The following is a 16,710-nucleotide window of genomic DNA, read 5'->3' as shown; positions in this document are numbered from 1 at the left end:
AATCTCCTGGATCCTAGGCTGATGCTCAACTGCTGAGCCACACCCGGGTGGGCGTCACTTGGAATTCTTAATCTTCACCTCCAACTCAGGCAAGTGAGAGAGCTGCTGCAGTTACCCAGCGTGACACTGCAGTCCTAGGCCGAGGCAGGAGCAATAGGAATGAGGGATGATGGAGGAGACAATGCAAAGCAATTAACTGCATGGCAGCACATCATTAAGTACCCCACTGGACAGTAGCATCCACATGCATGCTTAGGGGTGCATCTATGACCATATGCACGGCGAGCAACCAAGCTAGCAAGCACGGAGAGTTTCATTTGGGCAGTGTGGTTTCCAGAAACTACCTGGCCAGAGGACCTTGAGTACAAAGAAGGGTTACCTGTGAGTAGAATGTTAAACTTCTATTTCAAGAACTCAAGTCTGGGAGCTAATTTAGAAAGCATCTTTCAGTAAGAAACACACAGCAAACTCAGCAATCTCACTGCCTGTCTCAAAGCAGAATCTTATTCTATCCACTTTGATGGGAGCTCAACTTCTTCCAGGGCCAGGGCACCAGATCTGTGGACAGAACTAGGCTGATGAACATTTAAATCCTGGTAATTCTCTAAACCATTCAAAACCCAAAATAAAATTATGGTTATGAGTCTCATACGGCAGTTGTTTCAATTCTACTCACCCAAAATGTACTATGGGATCAAATATTGTTTCCTCATAACCAAAGACTGGGTGAGATTAGGTCAAAGGGAAGTTCAAAGGCTTCGAGGCCATAGCTCTTGCTCTGATCTGACTATAGCACTGGACTACAGCCACTGGGAAGTCTGCACCTCTGAACAATCTTTGCAGAATGCTTATGGCCAGGTTGAAAGCTAATTGTTTTTTAAGAGAGAAAGGGAGACAGAGAGATAAAACATCCATGATGAGAGTCATTGATCGACTGCCTCCTGCACGCCCCCTGCTGGGGATCAAGACCAAAACCCAGGCATGTGCTCTGACAAGGAATCGAACCAGAACCCTCTTGGTGCACTTGACGATGCTCAACCACTGAGCCAAACCAACCGGGCGAAAGCTAATTTTTGATTAGCATTAAATCCAGAGGCCAAGGTAGTCTTTAAATTTCTCAGAATGCCATAGACAGATTATGGGAATGCTGAGATGTTAAATCTTTTTAGTTTGGGTGGGCCTGACTCGTCACTTCTGGCTGTAAGCAGTCTCAACAGGCTAATCCAGTGTAACTCAGTTTATCCCAGTGTCACACAAATGTGCTTTTGTCATAAGGTTTGAAAAGGTTAGGAAGCATTGCTCTATAGCATTACTGTTTAAATATCATCTTTATTCCTAATAATTTTTGTATGCAACTTAAAAATTTAAGACCCGAATACATACTGCGGCAGTGGTTCTTTATCATTACCCTTATGAGAATCTGATAAAGCTAAAGTCCTTCCCAGAACGCACCTCCTTCCACTCATCCATGCAGTATTTTGCATAAACTTCAGAGGGTTATAAAATCCAGATGAAGTGTTCGTTCTGGCCCAAACTTACTAACCCAAACTTACTAACTTTAGAGGAGTTCATCTGCTTCTTTTCCCACACCCTTTCTCTAGTACAGCTTCAAAAAACCAGAGAATTGTCAAAGAAAAATCTAAAAGCGTTACACTGAACTCCCTTAAAATTTCTGGGGAATGTGCAGAAACCACTATCTACTCTAAGTGGCAATCCCAAGAAACTCCAGCTGCTCAGGGAGGATCTGTTAATCACTGGCTCCAAGCACCACCTCCCCCTGCAGTACCAACTGCTGGGTGTTAGGAACCACCTACAGGTACAGAGCAGTCTCTGCACACTGCACTTTGGGTCTGGATGCATTTGCAGTTAGTGTTTATAGCACTAGAAGGCCCATGTAATCACCTTGCAGTCTCCCTTCTCCACTGCAAGCACATGACCTTGTTCGTGTGTAGTCATCACTCCATACATGTCACTAATCAAGGCAAGATTGTACAAATGGGGAACTGGGGAAAAAAAGGAACATTTACGTCAATTAATTTTAGCAGCATCTTTATTGCAACAAAGAACCTGTAATAAAATGCAACAAAACTAATGTTTTGCTTTACATGATTAAAAGCTATGTAGCTGAAAATGAGAAAATCCATAAACTTACTGGTGTGAGACATGCAATTCTTTTTATACAAGTCAATGCTTAAAACAGCAGGCACTTTATGTTCTAAAATTAAAGACCTGAACTCCGATTGTGCTGAATACAACATAAATTTGTATTTGGGTTATTTAAAAGCAAACATATGACTACTACGTTTTCTCTGCCTGAAAGGGACTTCTGAAATGATTACCTAGAGCTGTCTCTTGACAAAATAAAAAAAGCGGAGCCAGCACCTTGCACTAACATGTTTCCATATTCTAGGCGCATGATTGATCGGTGAGGCTGAGAGGGGCTGGGAAGGTGGATGTCAGAGAGGTTTCCTCATTCCTTTATGTCTGTTGGGACTAAACACTCACACAGCTTAGTTTAGGCAGGGCCATGTCTCCTTTCTTACTTCAGAGAGCTGTACGCTGGGCTCCTAGGCTTAAGCGAGCACTCTATATCCCGGTCCCCAAATCCCCGCACTACACCGAGGAAGACACATTTAGTATAACAATTTTAATTAATTTCAGAATGTCATATACTAATGAGAAGTACTGCTTCATTAATAAGCATGCTTAGCATTTACTTTAGAATGGAAAGATTAACCATTTTACGTTATCTTTAAAATGTTTCATAGGAATATATTAATAAATACTTCTTTAAAAATTTGTGTTTTCTACATATTCGACTACCTTGAGTCAGGACATCTGGATAGAGTCTAGTACCAACTGAACACTCACTGGCCATGGGTATATATCCTTCTCACTACGTATGTAGGTTCCTCCGACAAAGAATATTAGCTTATATCAAAGACATAATAGCTTGGAAAATGTACGGTTCTATAATAAGGAGAGCTCTTACAGGAATCATTCCACCTAGAGAGAGAATGACGTTACAGAGAGGTGGGCTACACCTTCTGTACGGCATAAAACAAGTAGTAAAAAAACAGAAGCATCACTATCTATAGGCTCATTCTTTTAAAGGTAACGCATGCACTGCGACTCCATTCTCTCGTCGGAGGCTTTGGACACGAGCCAGGAATGGCAGAGGGGGAAAAACCTTCATTCCAAAAGGACTCTCCAGATAAAGGGGATACACAGTGAACGATACCTTCTGCTTCTTTTAGAGTGAGAAGGGACCGACAGTTATCACAGATGAACAGCTGCCTGGACTGTTGTTTTAAGCTCTTGTAAACCAGTCCAGTGCAAAAACTGCCTATTATTTTCTTAATCCAACCCCCTTATCTACAGAAGAGTTTCTTAAAGCAGCCCACAAATGACTTGCTTTAGAACCACCTGGAAAGCTTCTTAGAAATACAGATTCCTGGTCTCCACCCAAGTAAACCGAATCCAAACTTCTAAGAGTGGAGTTCAAGAACGCATTTCTTTTAGTTAAGTATCCGAGATGAATTTTAGATTTTCAGTCCCACTGGCTTAACAACGCACAGGCAACTATACTGGCCAATGGTTGATCGAGTGCACCCATTTATTAAGCCTGCAAAAACCCATTTCATGTTTAACCTAGTGCTTTTTGGCTCTTATAAAAACTGCTGCCACTTTTATATAGAAATAAGGTTGTTAGCCTTTTAAGTTGTTATCTGTAGACAGGGGACTGATAGTTTTAGTAATACTTCTAACTGACTGCTTGAACTGACTATGTTGTTTTCACATCAGTTTAAAAAAATCAAATTCAGTCAAGCTCTCTTTCTGCAAGTGAATTCAGTCAGGTATTTTCCCCCTATAGACGGGGACTGGCATTTAAGTGACTGGGAATTAAAACAGAAGCATTCCTTGTGATAGGAGGAAAAGAGAAGGCAAAATGCAAAAGGAAAACCTGTTAATTCAAGAGCGCATGAGGTTTTTAAAGGTTTGTTTTGGTAAAATAAGAGATGCTATTTTGAAGAAACAGCCTTAATGGGTAAGAGGCTTCAAATGAGTGGCTATCTAAAAGCCACTGTCCATACCATTTCTACTTTGCATATTATATAAGGATAGATCCTTAGATGCCAACTAGTTCACAGACATAAACCACCTTCAATGGTCAGATATATACTTAAGTCATGTGGGAAAATACTTTCTTGGGGAAGAAAAGTTACCCAAATCAATTTAATTTAACATTAAAAAAATATAAACAAATCTTGGCATGGGTAAATATCATAAACAAGAAAGTCAATACATATACAGACAAAAGGAAAAAGTGTGGCACCTATTTTACAGTATAATACACAAACAGCAAACCCCTCCCCTTCCCACGGACAGAACCACAGTCGCCCTGCCATTTCTGGACTCTCCCCACCTCGCACCTGGCCCTCAGTGATAAAGTCCACCTCTGACGCACAGTCACCATTCTTACCAACAGAGGCTGTGCTCTCTATGGGAGAAATCTGCTCTGTGTAGTGGTGAGAAAGGGAAAAAAGGCAATTTTTCTTGCAGTGTTGTTTAAAAATATTAGTAACAACTTTCCAAACACTGAGGCTTGTGATAAACAGGGTCAAGCTCAGGTGCCTTCTCCGCCACTGGCTCCAACGTGACCCATCTAGCATGCCGAGACTCTCAGTGGCCGGGTCCCATCAGCACCGGAAAGCCTATGGGCCCCGTTCCAGTCACGTGCTAGAGCTAACCCAGGAAATGTCATGGCCACTCCAGAAACTGCTATAGGCTCTGAACACTGAGAGAGAGACACGGCTTGTCAGGGATCAGTTTACGGTAAAGAGGTTGTTCCAGAAACCTCTTTAAGCTCACAACATCTAAATTATGCTCAGATAATTTAAAAAGGATAAAGGCAGTTTGAATTTGTAAGGTTTCCAAAACTAAAAGAAAATAACAAAAAATTAGAATTTAGAATTATAAAACTCTTAAGGAACTCTTAAGGAACTTTTCCTCTCCTGAATAACGTCAGTCTAACGTTGTGTTGGCAAGGGAATAATTTTTAAATTCTGGTTTCCTTAACATTCTAGGAGTTTAATTTCACTTTCCAAACTTTTTCATGAGGACTTTTGGTCAAATTACACTCTGCTTAATGCTTAAGCAGACTCCGCCTTTTCCTCTCCCATCCATCATTTTCCACACCCTGGTCTCCTTGCCCCACCTCGTTCCCTCCATCTCCCTAAAGCCCTGGGACATTCTGATAAGGAAACGCCCAGTGGAGGCTGGCACCACTACATTTCTGAAGAATACAAGTGAATGTGTACTTTCTCCTTTTCCTAAAGGAAAAATAATTTCCAGTAAATATTTAAGCTCTAATCGTTTGATTAAAAATTTTTTGCCTATAATTATCAATATTATAAGACTAATTAAATCCATGCTACATATAGTTACTTGCCTTTATGCAAAAGGAAAAACTCACTCTGCCATATCATCAAAGAGAACTATTTATACTAGGTACAGTTAAAATTGGCTAAAAACTGGTCAGAGCTTGAATGAAACAAAATGTGTCTTCAGGAGGCCACTAAGTTTTCCTTGAAAAATCATTAATGACTGGTTAAGTCATAGGCTTAATAGTGATTAGTTCATAACATGCTGGATACACCCCAAGCAATGAAGCATAAGCTATTCACTTACATTTAAGTGCTATCAAATCTGTAACTAGTCAGAGATTCTGGAACTGAACCAACCAATCACTAGTATCATAGTTTAACAAACTCAAAGTATACTGTAAAAATACACTAATTAAGTCCATGAGGTTTATAATGCTATTAAAAGTGAAAATAAGGTAATACGGATACATAGTGCTAATGTCTTATTTCTTTCAGTAATTCTCAAAGTATTGCTGGGTCCCTTAGAAATATGTCATTCAATTTTCTGTGTGTGTATGGTTAAAGTATTAGATTACTATCCACAAGCTGTAGGTGCCTGCATGGCACCAAATATACCTTCAGAAGTAAATGTTATGTGGCAGGTATCAAAATGTAATCATCAATTCTATGCTCTCTATTGATAAAACCTCCTCATTTGGTTAAACAGCCAGTGTATACCGGAGTTCTACACAGGTCAAAATTATATCACTTTCAGAGCAGCAATTCGTGATCCAAGGTTTTCTTGAAGGTAGTGCAAAAGATGCAGTTCATAATGTTCTCCAGATTCAGGAACTCTTATGCTGTGTCTCTCCTGAGGATAGATCTTAACAACAAAAAGTCAAAAAACAAAAAGTAAGAATTTAGTAATACATCTCCTTCCAAAACTTTCCAACAGGATTAATAATATAAAGCATACCCTCTCTAAGATATTACACACAGACATCCTATCTAAAGGCCCCTCTCTTCTGTTTAAATTATTTTTTCAATTACAGTTTACATTCAATGTTATTTTGTATTAGTTTTAGATGTACAGCATAGTGGTTAGACAATCATACACTTTACAAAGTGGTCCCCCATCTCGATATTTCAAGAACCCACCTGGTACCTTACATAGTTATTGCAATGTTATTGACTACATTCCCCATTCTGTACTTTACATCTCATGACTATTTTGTGACTACCAATTTGTACTTCTCAATCCCTTCACCTTTTTTCAACCAGCCCCCAACACCCCCTCCCTCTCGCAACCATCAGTTTGATCTCTGTATCTGTGTGCTTCTACTTTATTTTGTTCTTTAGAGTTCACATATTAATGAAACCAAGTGGTATTTTGTCTTTATCTGTCTGACTTATTTCACTTAGCATGATACCCCCTAGGTCCATCCAGGCTGCTGTAAATGGTAAGATTTCATTCCTTTTCACGGCCAAGTAATATTCCACTGTATATATGTACCACAGCTTTTCTATCCACCTGTCGATTGATGGGCACTTGGGTTGCTTCCATAGCTTGGCTATTGTAAATAACACTGCAATGAACATAGGGGTGCATATATTCATCTGAATTAGTGTTTTGGGTTTCTTCGTATATATACCCATAAGTGGGGTAAAGACCGTCTATACAGCCCTGGCTGGTGTGGCTCAGTGATTCAAGTGTCAGCCTGCACACCAAAGGGTCACAGGTTCCATTCCTGGTCAAGGGCATGTACCTGAGTTGCAGGTTTGTTCCCAGGCCTCGGTAGGGGTGCACATATGGGAGGCAACCAATCAATGTGTCTCTTTCACATCAACATTTCTCTCTCCCCCGCCCATCCCTCCTTCCCTCCCTCCCTTCTACTCTATCTAAAAGCAATGGAAAAATATCCTCCGGTGAGGATTAAAAAAAAGTCTATACAACAAATGGTGTTGGGAAAACTGGTACAAAAAAATGAAAACAGACCACCTTCTTATACCACATACAAGAATAAACTCAAAATGGATTAAAGACTTAAATGGAAAACGCTCTCCACTTTTTATAATTCCCTATATACCACTAAGCTTACGAAGGTGTAGAACAATGGTTCTTCAAGTGTGGTCTGCAGACTTCTGGGGTCCTCAGAAACCCTCTTAAGAGATACACGAGGTCAAACTCCTTTCAGAACAATACTAAAACAGTATTTGCCTTTATTCCCTGGGTTGGCATTTGTATTGATAATGCAAAAGCAATGGTGAGTGATAGTGTTGGTGCCTTAGCACGAATCATGATAATCACATTAAATTGTACCAGGAGTCACAGTATTCACTGCCACATACTTGCAGTAAAAAGGGAAAATGCCAACTTCACTTTCAATAAAAATTAGAATTTTATTAAATTGCAACTCTTGAGTAGGTATCTTTTTAATATTCTGCGGTGACGAAATGAAAAGAATACATAAAGTACTTCTGCTATAGGATGGAGCTGTGAGCTGAACTGCCACTTTCTAAATGGAACTTCATTTTAACTTGAAAGAATGGCTGACAATTATGGTGATTCGGACTTGGGTATCTGGCAAACATTTTCTCAAAAATGAATGAAGTGAGTTGGTCACTTCAAGAACAACACTGACAGTATTTGTTTCCAAATACTGGTAAATTCTGAGCTTTTATTTTTTTTATTTTTTAATATATCTTTATTGATTTCAGAGAGAGGAAAGGAGAGGGAGAGAGAGAGAGATAGAAACATCAATGATGAGAGAGCCATTGATCGAGCCCGTAACCCGGGCATGTGCCCTGACTGGGAATCGAACCCCGATCGCTTGGATCCTAGGTCAACGCTCAACCGCTGAGCCACGCGCGGCCGGGCAAATTCTGAGCTTTTAAAAAATTAGAATTCTGGAAAACTTACATTTACCACTACTGGCTCTTGAGCTTCCCAATATGAACTTAAGAGACTTTTCTGATGAGATCAGTGGAATTTTCATGTGAGTTTTAAAATAATATATAATTAAATGAGTCAACATTTAGAAGATTGGCATAACACAGTGAACCAATATTTTCCAGATGACCAATGCACGGGTAAAAGGTCCACTTGAAGTACAAGATCCTAGAGATTATAATGTAACAGAGTATGAAAAGTTTATAGATATGGCTCAGATTCCACACAAAAACTAACCTTTAAGAAACTACCATTTGTCCAGTTTTGTAGTATCAAAGAAGAATATTCACAATTATCTGAAAAGGCTAAACCTCCCATTTCTTAAATACATACTCTGTGAGGCTGAATTTTCTTCACACTTTAGCCAAAAGAACATTCACAACAGACTGCATCTGGAAGTAGCTATGAGAATCCAGGTGTCTTATTTATTAAGCCAGACATTAAGGGGATTTACAAAAAAAGAAAGCAATGCTACTTTTCTGAGTAAATTTTTTTGTTTTGTTTTGGGAAATAGTCTCCCCCTCCCATAAAAATGATTTTTGTTAACATCTAGTAGCTTTAAATAAATAAATATTTTAAACTTAAAAAAATTTTTTTTAAACTGATTTTAGAGAGAGGAAGGGAGAGGGAGAGAGAGAGAAACGTCGACGTGAGAGAAAAACATGGGTTACCTTCTGTATGCACCCCAACCAGGGACTGAACCCACAACCTGGGCACGTGCCCTGACTGGGAACAGAACTGGCGACCTTTTGGTGCATGGGACGACACTCCAACCAACTGAGCCGCACTGGCCAAGGCTTAAAATTGTTAAGTTTTAATATCTTAAACGAGAAATATTGATGGACATAACCCACATAAACAAAAGCTGTTTGGTATGTAAAGAGGACCAAAATGCTTGACAACTGCTGCTATAGACAAATGTCTCAGTTTACTTACATAAATGTCAACTGAAACATAAAAAAGGAAAAAGTAATATTTCTTCATTTCTTATGAGTATATAATCTATGTAAGAAGTAGAAAGGAGGAAGTTTCCCTTAAAACCTTTTTATGTGAGTAATGGAGCAATGAAAGTGGATAACTTTCTGGTTTCTGCTCCAATATCAATATAAAATAAAAATTAAAAGACCATGTAATCAGGTCTTAAAACTTCTTTTTACAACCATGAAATCAAGTAACATTTCCTCACCCTTCCAAGGGGAAGAAAGGCAAAGGAGGACAGTAATTGGATTCCTGTCATCTTTTCCATGATAACAAACTGAAAGCAGATACAGATACACACGTCATGGAATCCAATGGGCCAGTTTTCAGCCTGACTTCAACAGAATCTTAATTTTTATCCAACTAAAGGCACTACTAACTATGCCTATTACTTTAGTTTTCTTAAGCAAAGAATGACCACAGCTGAAAATTTGGCCTTACTCCATGGTTGACTGTATTTTAAAGTAATCAATCATTAATCATTATTTATTTTAAAAATGTAGAAAAACTCACCTGTAAATCATATGGCTTCCCAGCCCTCACTAAAAAACTCAGTAATATACTGGTGTGTGCAAAATGGACATTCTCATCCAAGAATCCATGTAAAAGTAGTAGACGATTTGGTCTGGAGAAATAGAAATATCAGAGGATTAGGCAAAACAGAGTACTGGGAAAACCACGTAACTCCTTTAAACTAATCACACTTAACTATGTTGACTTCCTTATACTGTAATGTTAGAAAGAGGATTCAACATTTCCAATATTAATATATTTGTAATATATTAACTAGATGCCACACATATAAAAGATTAAAAAAATAAAAAGATGTGTATAATCTCCTATTAATATATTAGCACACATCAATAATGATGGCATGTCCCAGAAAAAAATCATAAACATTTGTAAAATAACGCAGAAATAAAATTTTTTCCACCTTAAATAGTAGTGCACTTAAGCTTCTTTTAGCACAAGCAAACTGCTTCAAATAGAACTTATAAAGAAAAAAAAACACCAAATGATATAACTGGCCTATAATTCAGCTTTGGGAAACACCCATGCCATTCTAGTATTCTATAAAATATTAGTCTTAGTTATAGTATTTGTAGTTTTCATTATTATTAAAGACAATTTTTAAAAACACAATTTTAAATTTATAATCTTAATTTAAAAGCTTGAACTTACTCAGAGGGGAACTTTTCTGCTTGCATGGCCACAGATCCTAAGTAATAGCCCTGTTCATTCTGGTCAGGGTGACCCATATAACGTTCTGTGTAGCCTGTATCATAGAAGATCCACAGAGTGACTGGGGCCCCAGCAATAGCAACCTGCATAAGATAACAGTGACAGTCAAGTGTGCTCCAAAAAAGAATGGCTAGCAATGAGAATCTATAATTGCAAACTTACAAGTTAAAATTATCCTTAGGCTTTAGCCCCACGACTGGAGCTACAGGGTCTCAGACCACTCAAAAAATTAAAGCGGGGTGCCAAGGTCAAGGACTTGATACTTTGTGAGTCAGTTAATGTTTTGTTTCACAGGCATGCTATATACCAAGCCCTTAACCTGGGATGGCTGAAATAGAAACATGTTTGTTAAAAGGTAGACTGAGCTATAACATACAAATGCCACAATGAAAACTAAAGGGGGAAAATGGGCGAGAAGTGTTAGCTCTATATAGGAAAAAAAAATTTTTTTTTTTTTTTTTAAAAGCTTCTGTTGGCAGTACAGAATTTAAAACAATGAATGAAATATATTTAAGCACTAAACAGTTACCTCACTTTACGGTTCCCATAGAGTTTTATATTTAAATATTATTATTACATTCTTGATAGCTGTAAGCCTGGAGAAATTATTAGTTTTCAGAGTTCATTTTGTAGTTATTATAAATAAATGTTATCTGAATATACATGAAAGAACAAAAACCCTATCATTTTTATTCTTAAAAATAAAAATTATTTTTCACTATAAAATAAATCATGTTATTGAAATACAGGGTGGGACAAAAGTAGGTTTACAGTTGTTCGTATGGAGAATACAATAATTAATAAATAATACAGGAATAAATTCTGTGTTTTGCATGCTCGTAACGGTAAACCTACTTTTGCCCCACCCTGTATAAAAAAGAAAACCACTACTCGTAATTTCCATTACCTTAACAATTGTTAGCATCTTGATATATTTTCTTCTAGCACATTTTCCTAAGAAGTTGTTTATAGCACTGTAACCATTATTTATATATTTAATAATTTGTTCATTTAATACATATTTACTTCAGCCCTATTATGTGCCAAGCATTGTGCTTAGCTGCTGAGGATACAGTGATATACAGGACAGACCAGGTTCCTGCTCTCAGAGCTTACAGTTCAACAATTAAACAAGTAACTACAATCCAAATATGTATGTGTGTGTGTTCTACTAATCATGACTAACTCTCATAATCTTTGGCATACGTCTACAAATAGCCAATAACTGGTCATCAGGTTGACAAGTGGTTTTTTTAAAAAATGGATACTATGCCTGGCTGGGAGTGGCACAGCGGTTGAGCGTCGACCCAGGATCTAGGAGATCGGGGTTTGATTCCCGGTCAGGGCACATGCCCAGGTTGCAGGCTCGATCCCTAGTTGGGGGCCTGTAGGAGGCAGCCCATCAATGACTCTCATCATTGATGTTTCTATCTCTCTTTCCCTCTCCTTTTCTTTCTATGAAATCAATATATGTATTTTTTTAAAAAGGGTAATATGTAAATATATAGCTCACATGGTTATCACAAGTTGACAAATATTTCTATTGCCTCACATTACTATTAAACACAGAAACCCTAACATTCCATAATACTGCCAGCTCTGTAAACCTTCAGAAAAATCAGCATTTTTCTCATATCCTCAACTTAGAGAAAATTCTATTCTTATTACCAAAAGAAGTGCATGAGGAAGTCACATACCCTGAAGATATCTGATCTCTGGATTAATGCCATCAGGGAGAGGTATCCTCCGTAGGACCAGCCATGGATGCCCACACGATCTAAGTCAATGAAATCATATTGAGAAGCTAGATACTGGAGTCCTTCCACCTGGTCGTCAATTTCTATTTGCCCCTGTAAAAAAGGGAGAACATTTTACTGATGCCAATGAAAAGAAGCCTCATTATGAGAGTGCTTTTGAAGCTAATAAATGTTTTTACTAAAAACACCTGTAGTTTTTTAGATTAGAATTCATCATCGAGATTCTGTTGCCCTAAAAACTTTTTTAAAAACTGTACTTTAGAGACAGGAGCCTACAGCTTCTGTGGCTAGCCTGCCCTGGAGTTTAGTTACTGCAGCCCAAACTGTCCCTTGCCATACGGGTGCTCCCCACTTCCATTTGTTCTGTTGTCTGCTAAGAGTCAGCATCTTCCTTGTAACAAGCCTTCCCATACCCAGAGACAAAAAATGAGCCCCCTTCAGTGGTTGACTAATTTCACTGCTCCTTCTTAAAACGCAATGGGTGAAGCAGAAGGCATCACTCCTGAGCCTTATCCTCCTGTTTCCCCACAGTCTACCTCTAGCAACTGAACATACCATTTCTTTAAAGTCCTGCTAATTAAGTCCTAGTTCCTACCACCACCACCCTGTCTGTATTACTAGGCCTGCCAGTGCACACAATCTCACTTCACTGAGCAAAAAACAAAAATAAAAACAACAAAACTTACATGCGAATACAACATAAGGTCAAAGAACTGGCTGTGGGAGAAAATCCCCATGTCTTACTCAGCATGTCCAATACACTGGCAAACACAGTAACTGCCTTACTGTGCAAAAGGAACATCGGATTCTCATCATTTCCCAAAGCAGCAGAAAGGACATGGGGCATCTCTAAAAGGTAGCATTTAAAGCTTCCTGTAGAGAGAAAGAGGCTTGTCACAAGGAAGGCACTAACCAGTTGGTTTCTCTCTTCACAGAGGACAGAACAAATCTCAGTTATTCTTTTCAATAGTATACAGGATGCTAAAGCTAAGCAGTGCTGCCTTCTGGCTAAGCTGGACATACAAAAAGAAAGAGAGGCTATTTCTATGTGAAAGTGGTTCTATCTCAGCTCCCCAAAGTTACATACGAGTAGACATGAGCTAGCCTAGTGAATATCAAATTGTAGCTTCCCTCCCACCCCCAAACTTAACACACACACTCAGTCACTCACAGCCCCTTCCCCCGACTCTCTCTCTCTAGGATTTCACACCAAACAATGAACCAGAAAATATGTCTTAAAAGAAAAATGTTTGTATATTCACACACCATTTTATATTTAAAGGCGCCTTCAAATTTAAGCCCTCGGTGACAGGATCCCCGGTTGTCTATCACCACAACCACATAACCCAGAGAGGCCAGAGTATTCAAACGGAAATACTTGACTCCTTTAAACCGATTATTCACCAACTGCACCTGGAAGAAATCCAACTTCAGTGAAATTCATTATATGGTAGCATACAAAAGCATGAGAGGCAGGACACTGAGAAAAGTAGAAAGCTTATGTTTTTAATATTATTTTGCTTTTAAAATGACATTTTATTTTCTTATGTGCAAGAACACTTAACATGAGATCTACCCTCTTAACAAAATTTTAAGTGTACACTACGGTATCATTAATTACAGGGCACTGTTGTACAGACGATCTCTAGAACTTATTCATCTGGCATAATTGAGACTTTATACCCACTGATTAGTAAGTTTCCCCTCCCCCAAATTTATTTTTAAATTCACTTAAATCTTTCCATGTTTATGTTGCTTTTCTTTTTTTTTACTATGTGGGATGGTTGATCTTGAGCCCGCAGGGAGCAAGCTGGCCCCAGATTTCTCCAAATCCACATTTCTTTGCCTCCAATTCTTATGTGTCCAAAGACAGGGAACCACCAACACGTCTTCAGGTAGGAGGGTACTTCTCTTCTTTCTTAACTTCACACTTAAGTCAGGGCAATTAGTGAGCAACCAATGACTTTAAAATTATAACCAAGATATTAATTACATACAAGACAAGAGATTTAACCTACCCCATAGAAAAAGTTACTAAAATGATTACTTCTACCCTAAACAACTGTGTCATTCAAATGGCAGAAACAAGGATAAATGGATCATTTTTCTTCCCTACCCATCTCTTCTGGGATTGTCTCTGACAAGTAGCAGGAAGACTTAGTATTTTAATAAAACACTGTGACATCAGGCCAGTTTCTTTTTCCCTCGTTACACAAATCAGTGCAAAAGGCAGGATAATTCTTAAATACCTTTATTGCCTTAGAAACTATACTTCAAAATGACTGGGAAACTAAATGTAGTTTAGTGTTTCACCAAAAAAAACTGTCTAGTGAAAAGAGGACTTCAATTAGTGGGCAGAAATAGAAGTTCAAGGTTTGGTGGACACTAAGATAGATATTAAACAACAACAACAACAAAAAAACATGCTCTGGCAAATGAGAAAGAAGTTTTCTCTCACTGAAACCAATGGGAAAACCAAGTCAGTCAGGAGTTAAACAAGAATCGACATTGGCCCTTGCCAAGTGGCTCAGGTGGTTCGAGCATTGTCTCAAGGTTTCAGATTTGTTCCCCGGTCAGGGCACCTACGAGAATCAACCAATGAATGCATAAATAAGTGGAACAACAAATCCATGTTTCTTTCTCTAAAAAATCAATTAAAAAATTAAAATAAATAAGTAAGAATCAACACTATCTTCACTCAATAGATACTACTGAGCATTTATTGGGCTAGACTGGGGTGTGTGTGTAGAGAACCTTCTCTTTTTGAACACTTGGATGTTGGTGCCACTGTAACAACTGTCAAACTGGTGTTCCTGTTTCTGCTCTTGTCCTCCTACTCTCTTCACATGGTAGCAGAGCAATGTTTCAAAAATGTAAATCAGATACGATTTTGTAGCTTAGCTTTCTCCAATGGTAAGGAGCTTAGGTTTAAACCCCTTACCATTCATTGCCTTTGAGACCCCACATTATCTAGCCTTTGGCAATTTCTCTGACCTCATCTCATACATTTCCTTCCTTATGTACTGTACTCTAACCTTATTATCAACTATTGATTATAACCCCAGGACCTTAACCTTGACATTTACTGTTCCCTCTCTCTGGAATGCTCTTCCCTCAGACCTTTAATGTGGCTCATTCCTTCTCACCCTCTGTAGAGACCTTCCCTGACCTTCCTATCAACACTTCTATTTTAGTCACTTTGCCATTCTCTTTCCGAACAATTATTCATAGCACTTCCCTTTATGAAGTTATATATATATTCTTGTCTACTTATTTTCCTTATTATGCTCCAAAAGGGTGGAACATTAGTCTGACTTGTGCACTGTGATATCCTCACTGCCTAGAATAGTGCCTGATGCATAATAGGAACTTAGTAACTATTTGCTGAATGAAAAACAGAGAGAGGAGAATGATGTTTTCCCTTCTACCATGAGAGGAGAGGTTTGGTGGGCACAGGTGTTTTTTGTTTTTTTTTAAAGGGAGCTGAAAAAAGAAGTACTAGGTATAGAAGAACACAAACATGAGCACTGAAAGAAAGCTACCTCACTTCCTTGCCTGTTGTCATGCACAGAAGATGGCCTCAAATGTCTGATGAAAACTTTCCCCCAGAGCCAGTGTTTCTGCCTTTGCAGCCTGGAGGCCTGCTACTTCTGCAAGGAGGCACTTAAACAGAATGCCCTTTGGCAGTGAGAATTCAAGAGTTCCTTCAGAATCAATTCTTCAAAACCTGTGCCCGGTATCACCTAGCCTGCTCTTTGGTACATTTTACATTTGCTGAACAGTGTCTAGCACACAGGAAGCATCATAACACAACACTGCTGTATTTAATGACAAAATAATTCAACTCATGTTATGAATTGTGACATGTTATGAATTATGGTACTTTGACCTGAATATACACCAAAACAGAACATGGACCCCTTACGTGATTTAATCAAATTTCTAAGGCTATTGTGTGCCATTAGAAAGACCTGGTCTTACATTAAGGAGCCTCTTCCTAACTCACTCAAATGGAGTCATCCAGCAAGAGGACGAATTGATCTCCCTGGTGGGTTGAAGTGCCAGAGGCATTCTACCATGCAAAGTCTCCTAGGGAAATCTCTCTGCAAACTGAAGGCCAGGTTCTCCTATGGCCTCACCAAATTTGAATGTTTCCAAAGAATACTCTGAGGAAGGAATTGTTTCTATAAGTATAAGAAAGTAAAGCTGTGTTCATAAAATACTCCAAATAATTAAACAATTTTGTTTTAATTGCACTGAGATTTTTTTTTTATTATAGTAAAATATACATAACATAAAATTTATCACTTCAACCATTTCAAGTGTACAGTTCACGGACATTAAGTACACTCACACTGTTGTGCAACCATTACTACTCTCTATTTCCAGAACTTTTTAATCATCCCAAACAGAAACT

At 38.4% G+C, this 16,710-nt stretch overlaps 1 protein-coding gene and 1 non-coding gene across 3 annotated transcripts in view; both read right to left on the bottom strand.

Annotated features, from left to right (window-relative positions):
- Positions 1–2,032: 2,032 nt before the first annotated feature.
- The window catches only part of DPP8 (dipeptidyl peptidase 8), a 49,894-nt gene continuing 35,216 nt past the window's right edge, over positions 2,033–16,710 (bottom strand). Inside the window, exons 16-20 of one of the 2 annotated variants that reach the window (XM_016208618.2) lie at positions 13,560–13,706; positions 12,234–12,386; positions 10,477–10,619; positions 9,808–9,919; positions 2,033–6,249 (exon numbers count right to left, since the gene is read on the bottom strand). In XM_016208618.2, the coding sequence (XP_016064104.1) occupies positions 6,127–6,249; positions 9,808–9,919; positions 10,477–10,619; positions 12,234–12,386; positions 13,560–13,706 (678 nt within the window). In that variant the 3' untranslated portion in view covers positions 2,033–6,126. Of the gene's footprint in view, positions 6,250–9,807; positions 9,920–10,476; positions 10,620–12,233; positions 12,387–12,703; positions 13,167–13,559; positions 13,707–16,710 lie in introns of those variants that run through there. The other variant, XM_016208619.2, reaches the window with a different exon arrangement.
- On the bottom strand, positions 14,065–14,197 carry LOC148094105 (small nucleolar RNA SNORA38). The gene has a single exon (XR_015716511.1). It is a non-coding gene; the product is annotated as a small nucleolar RNA SNORA38 (small nucleolar RNA).

The sequence above is a fragment of the Miniopterus natalensis genome, chromosome 1 (assembly GCF_054644295.1).
Source record: "Miniopterus natalensis isolate mMinNat1 chromosome 1, mMinNat1.hap1, whole genome shotgun sequence".
In the NCBI taxonomy this organism is placed as follows: domain Eukaryota; kingdom Metazoa; phylum Chordata; class Mammalia; order Chiroptera; family Miniopteridae; genus Miniopterus; species Miniopterus natalensis.
The sequence above is the reverse complement of the archived record's forward strand: the minus strand, read 5'-3'. Positions and strand labels throughout refer to the sequence as shown.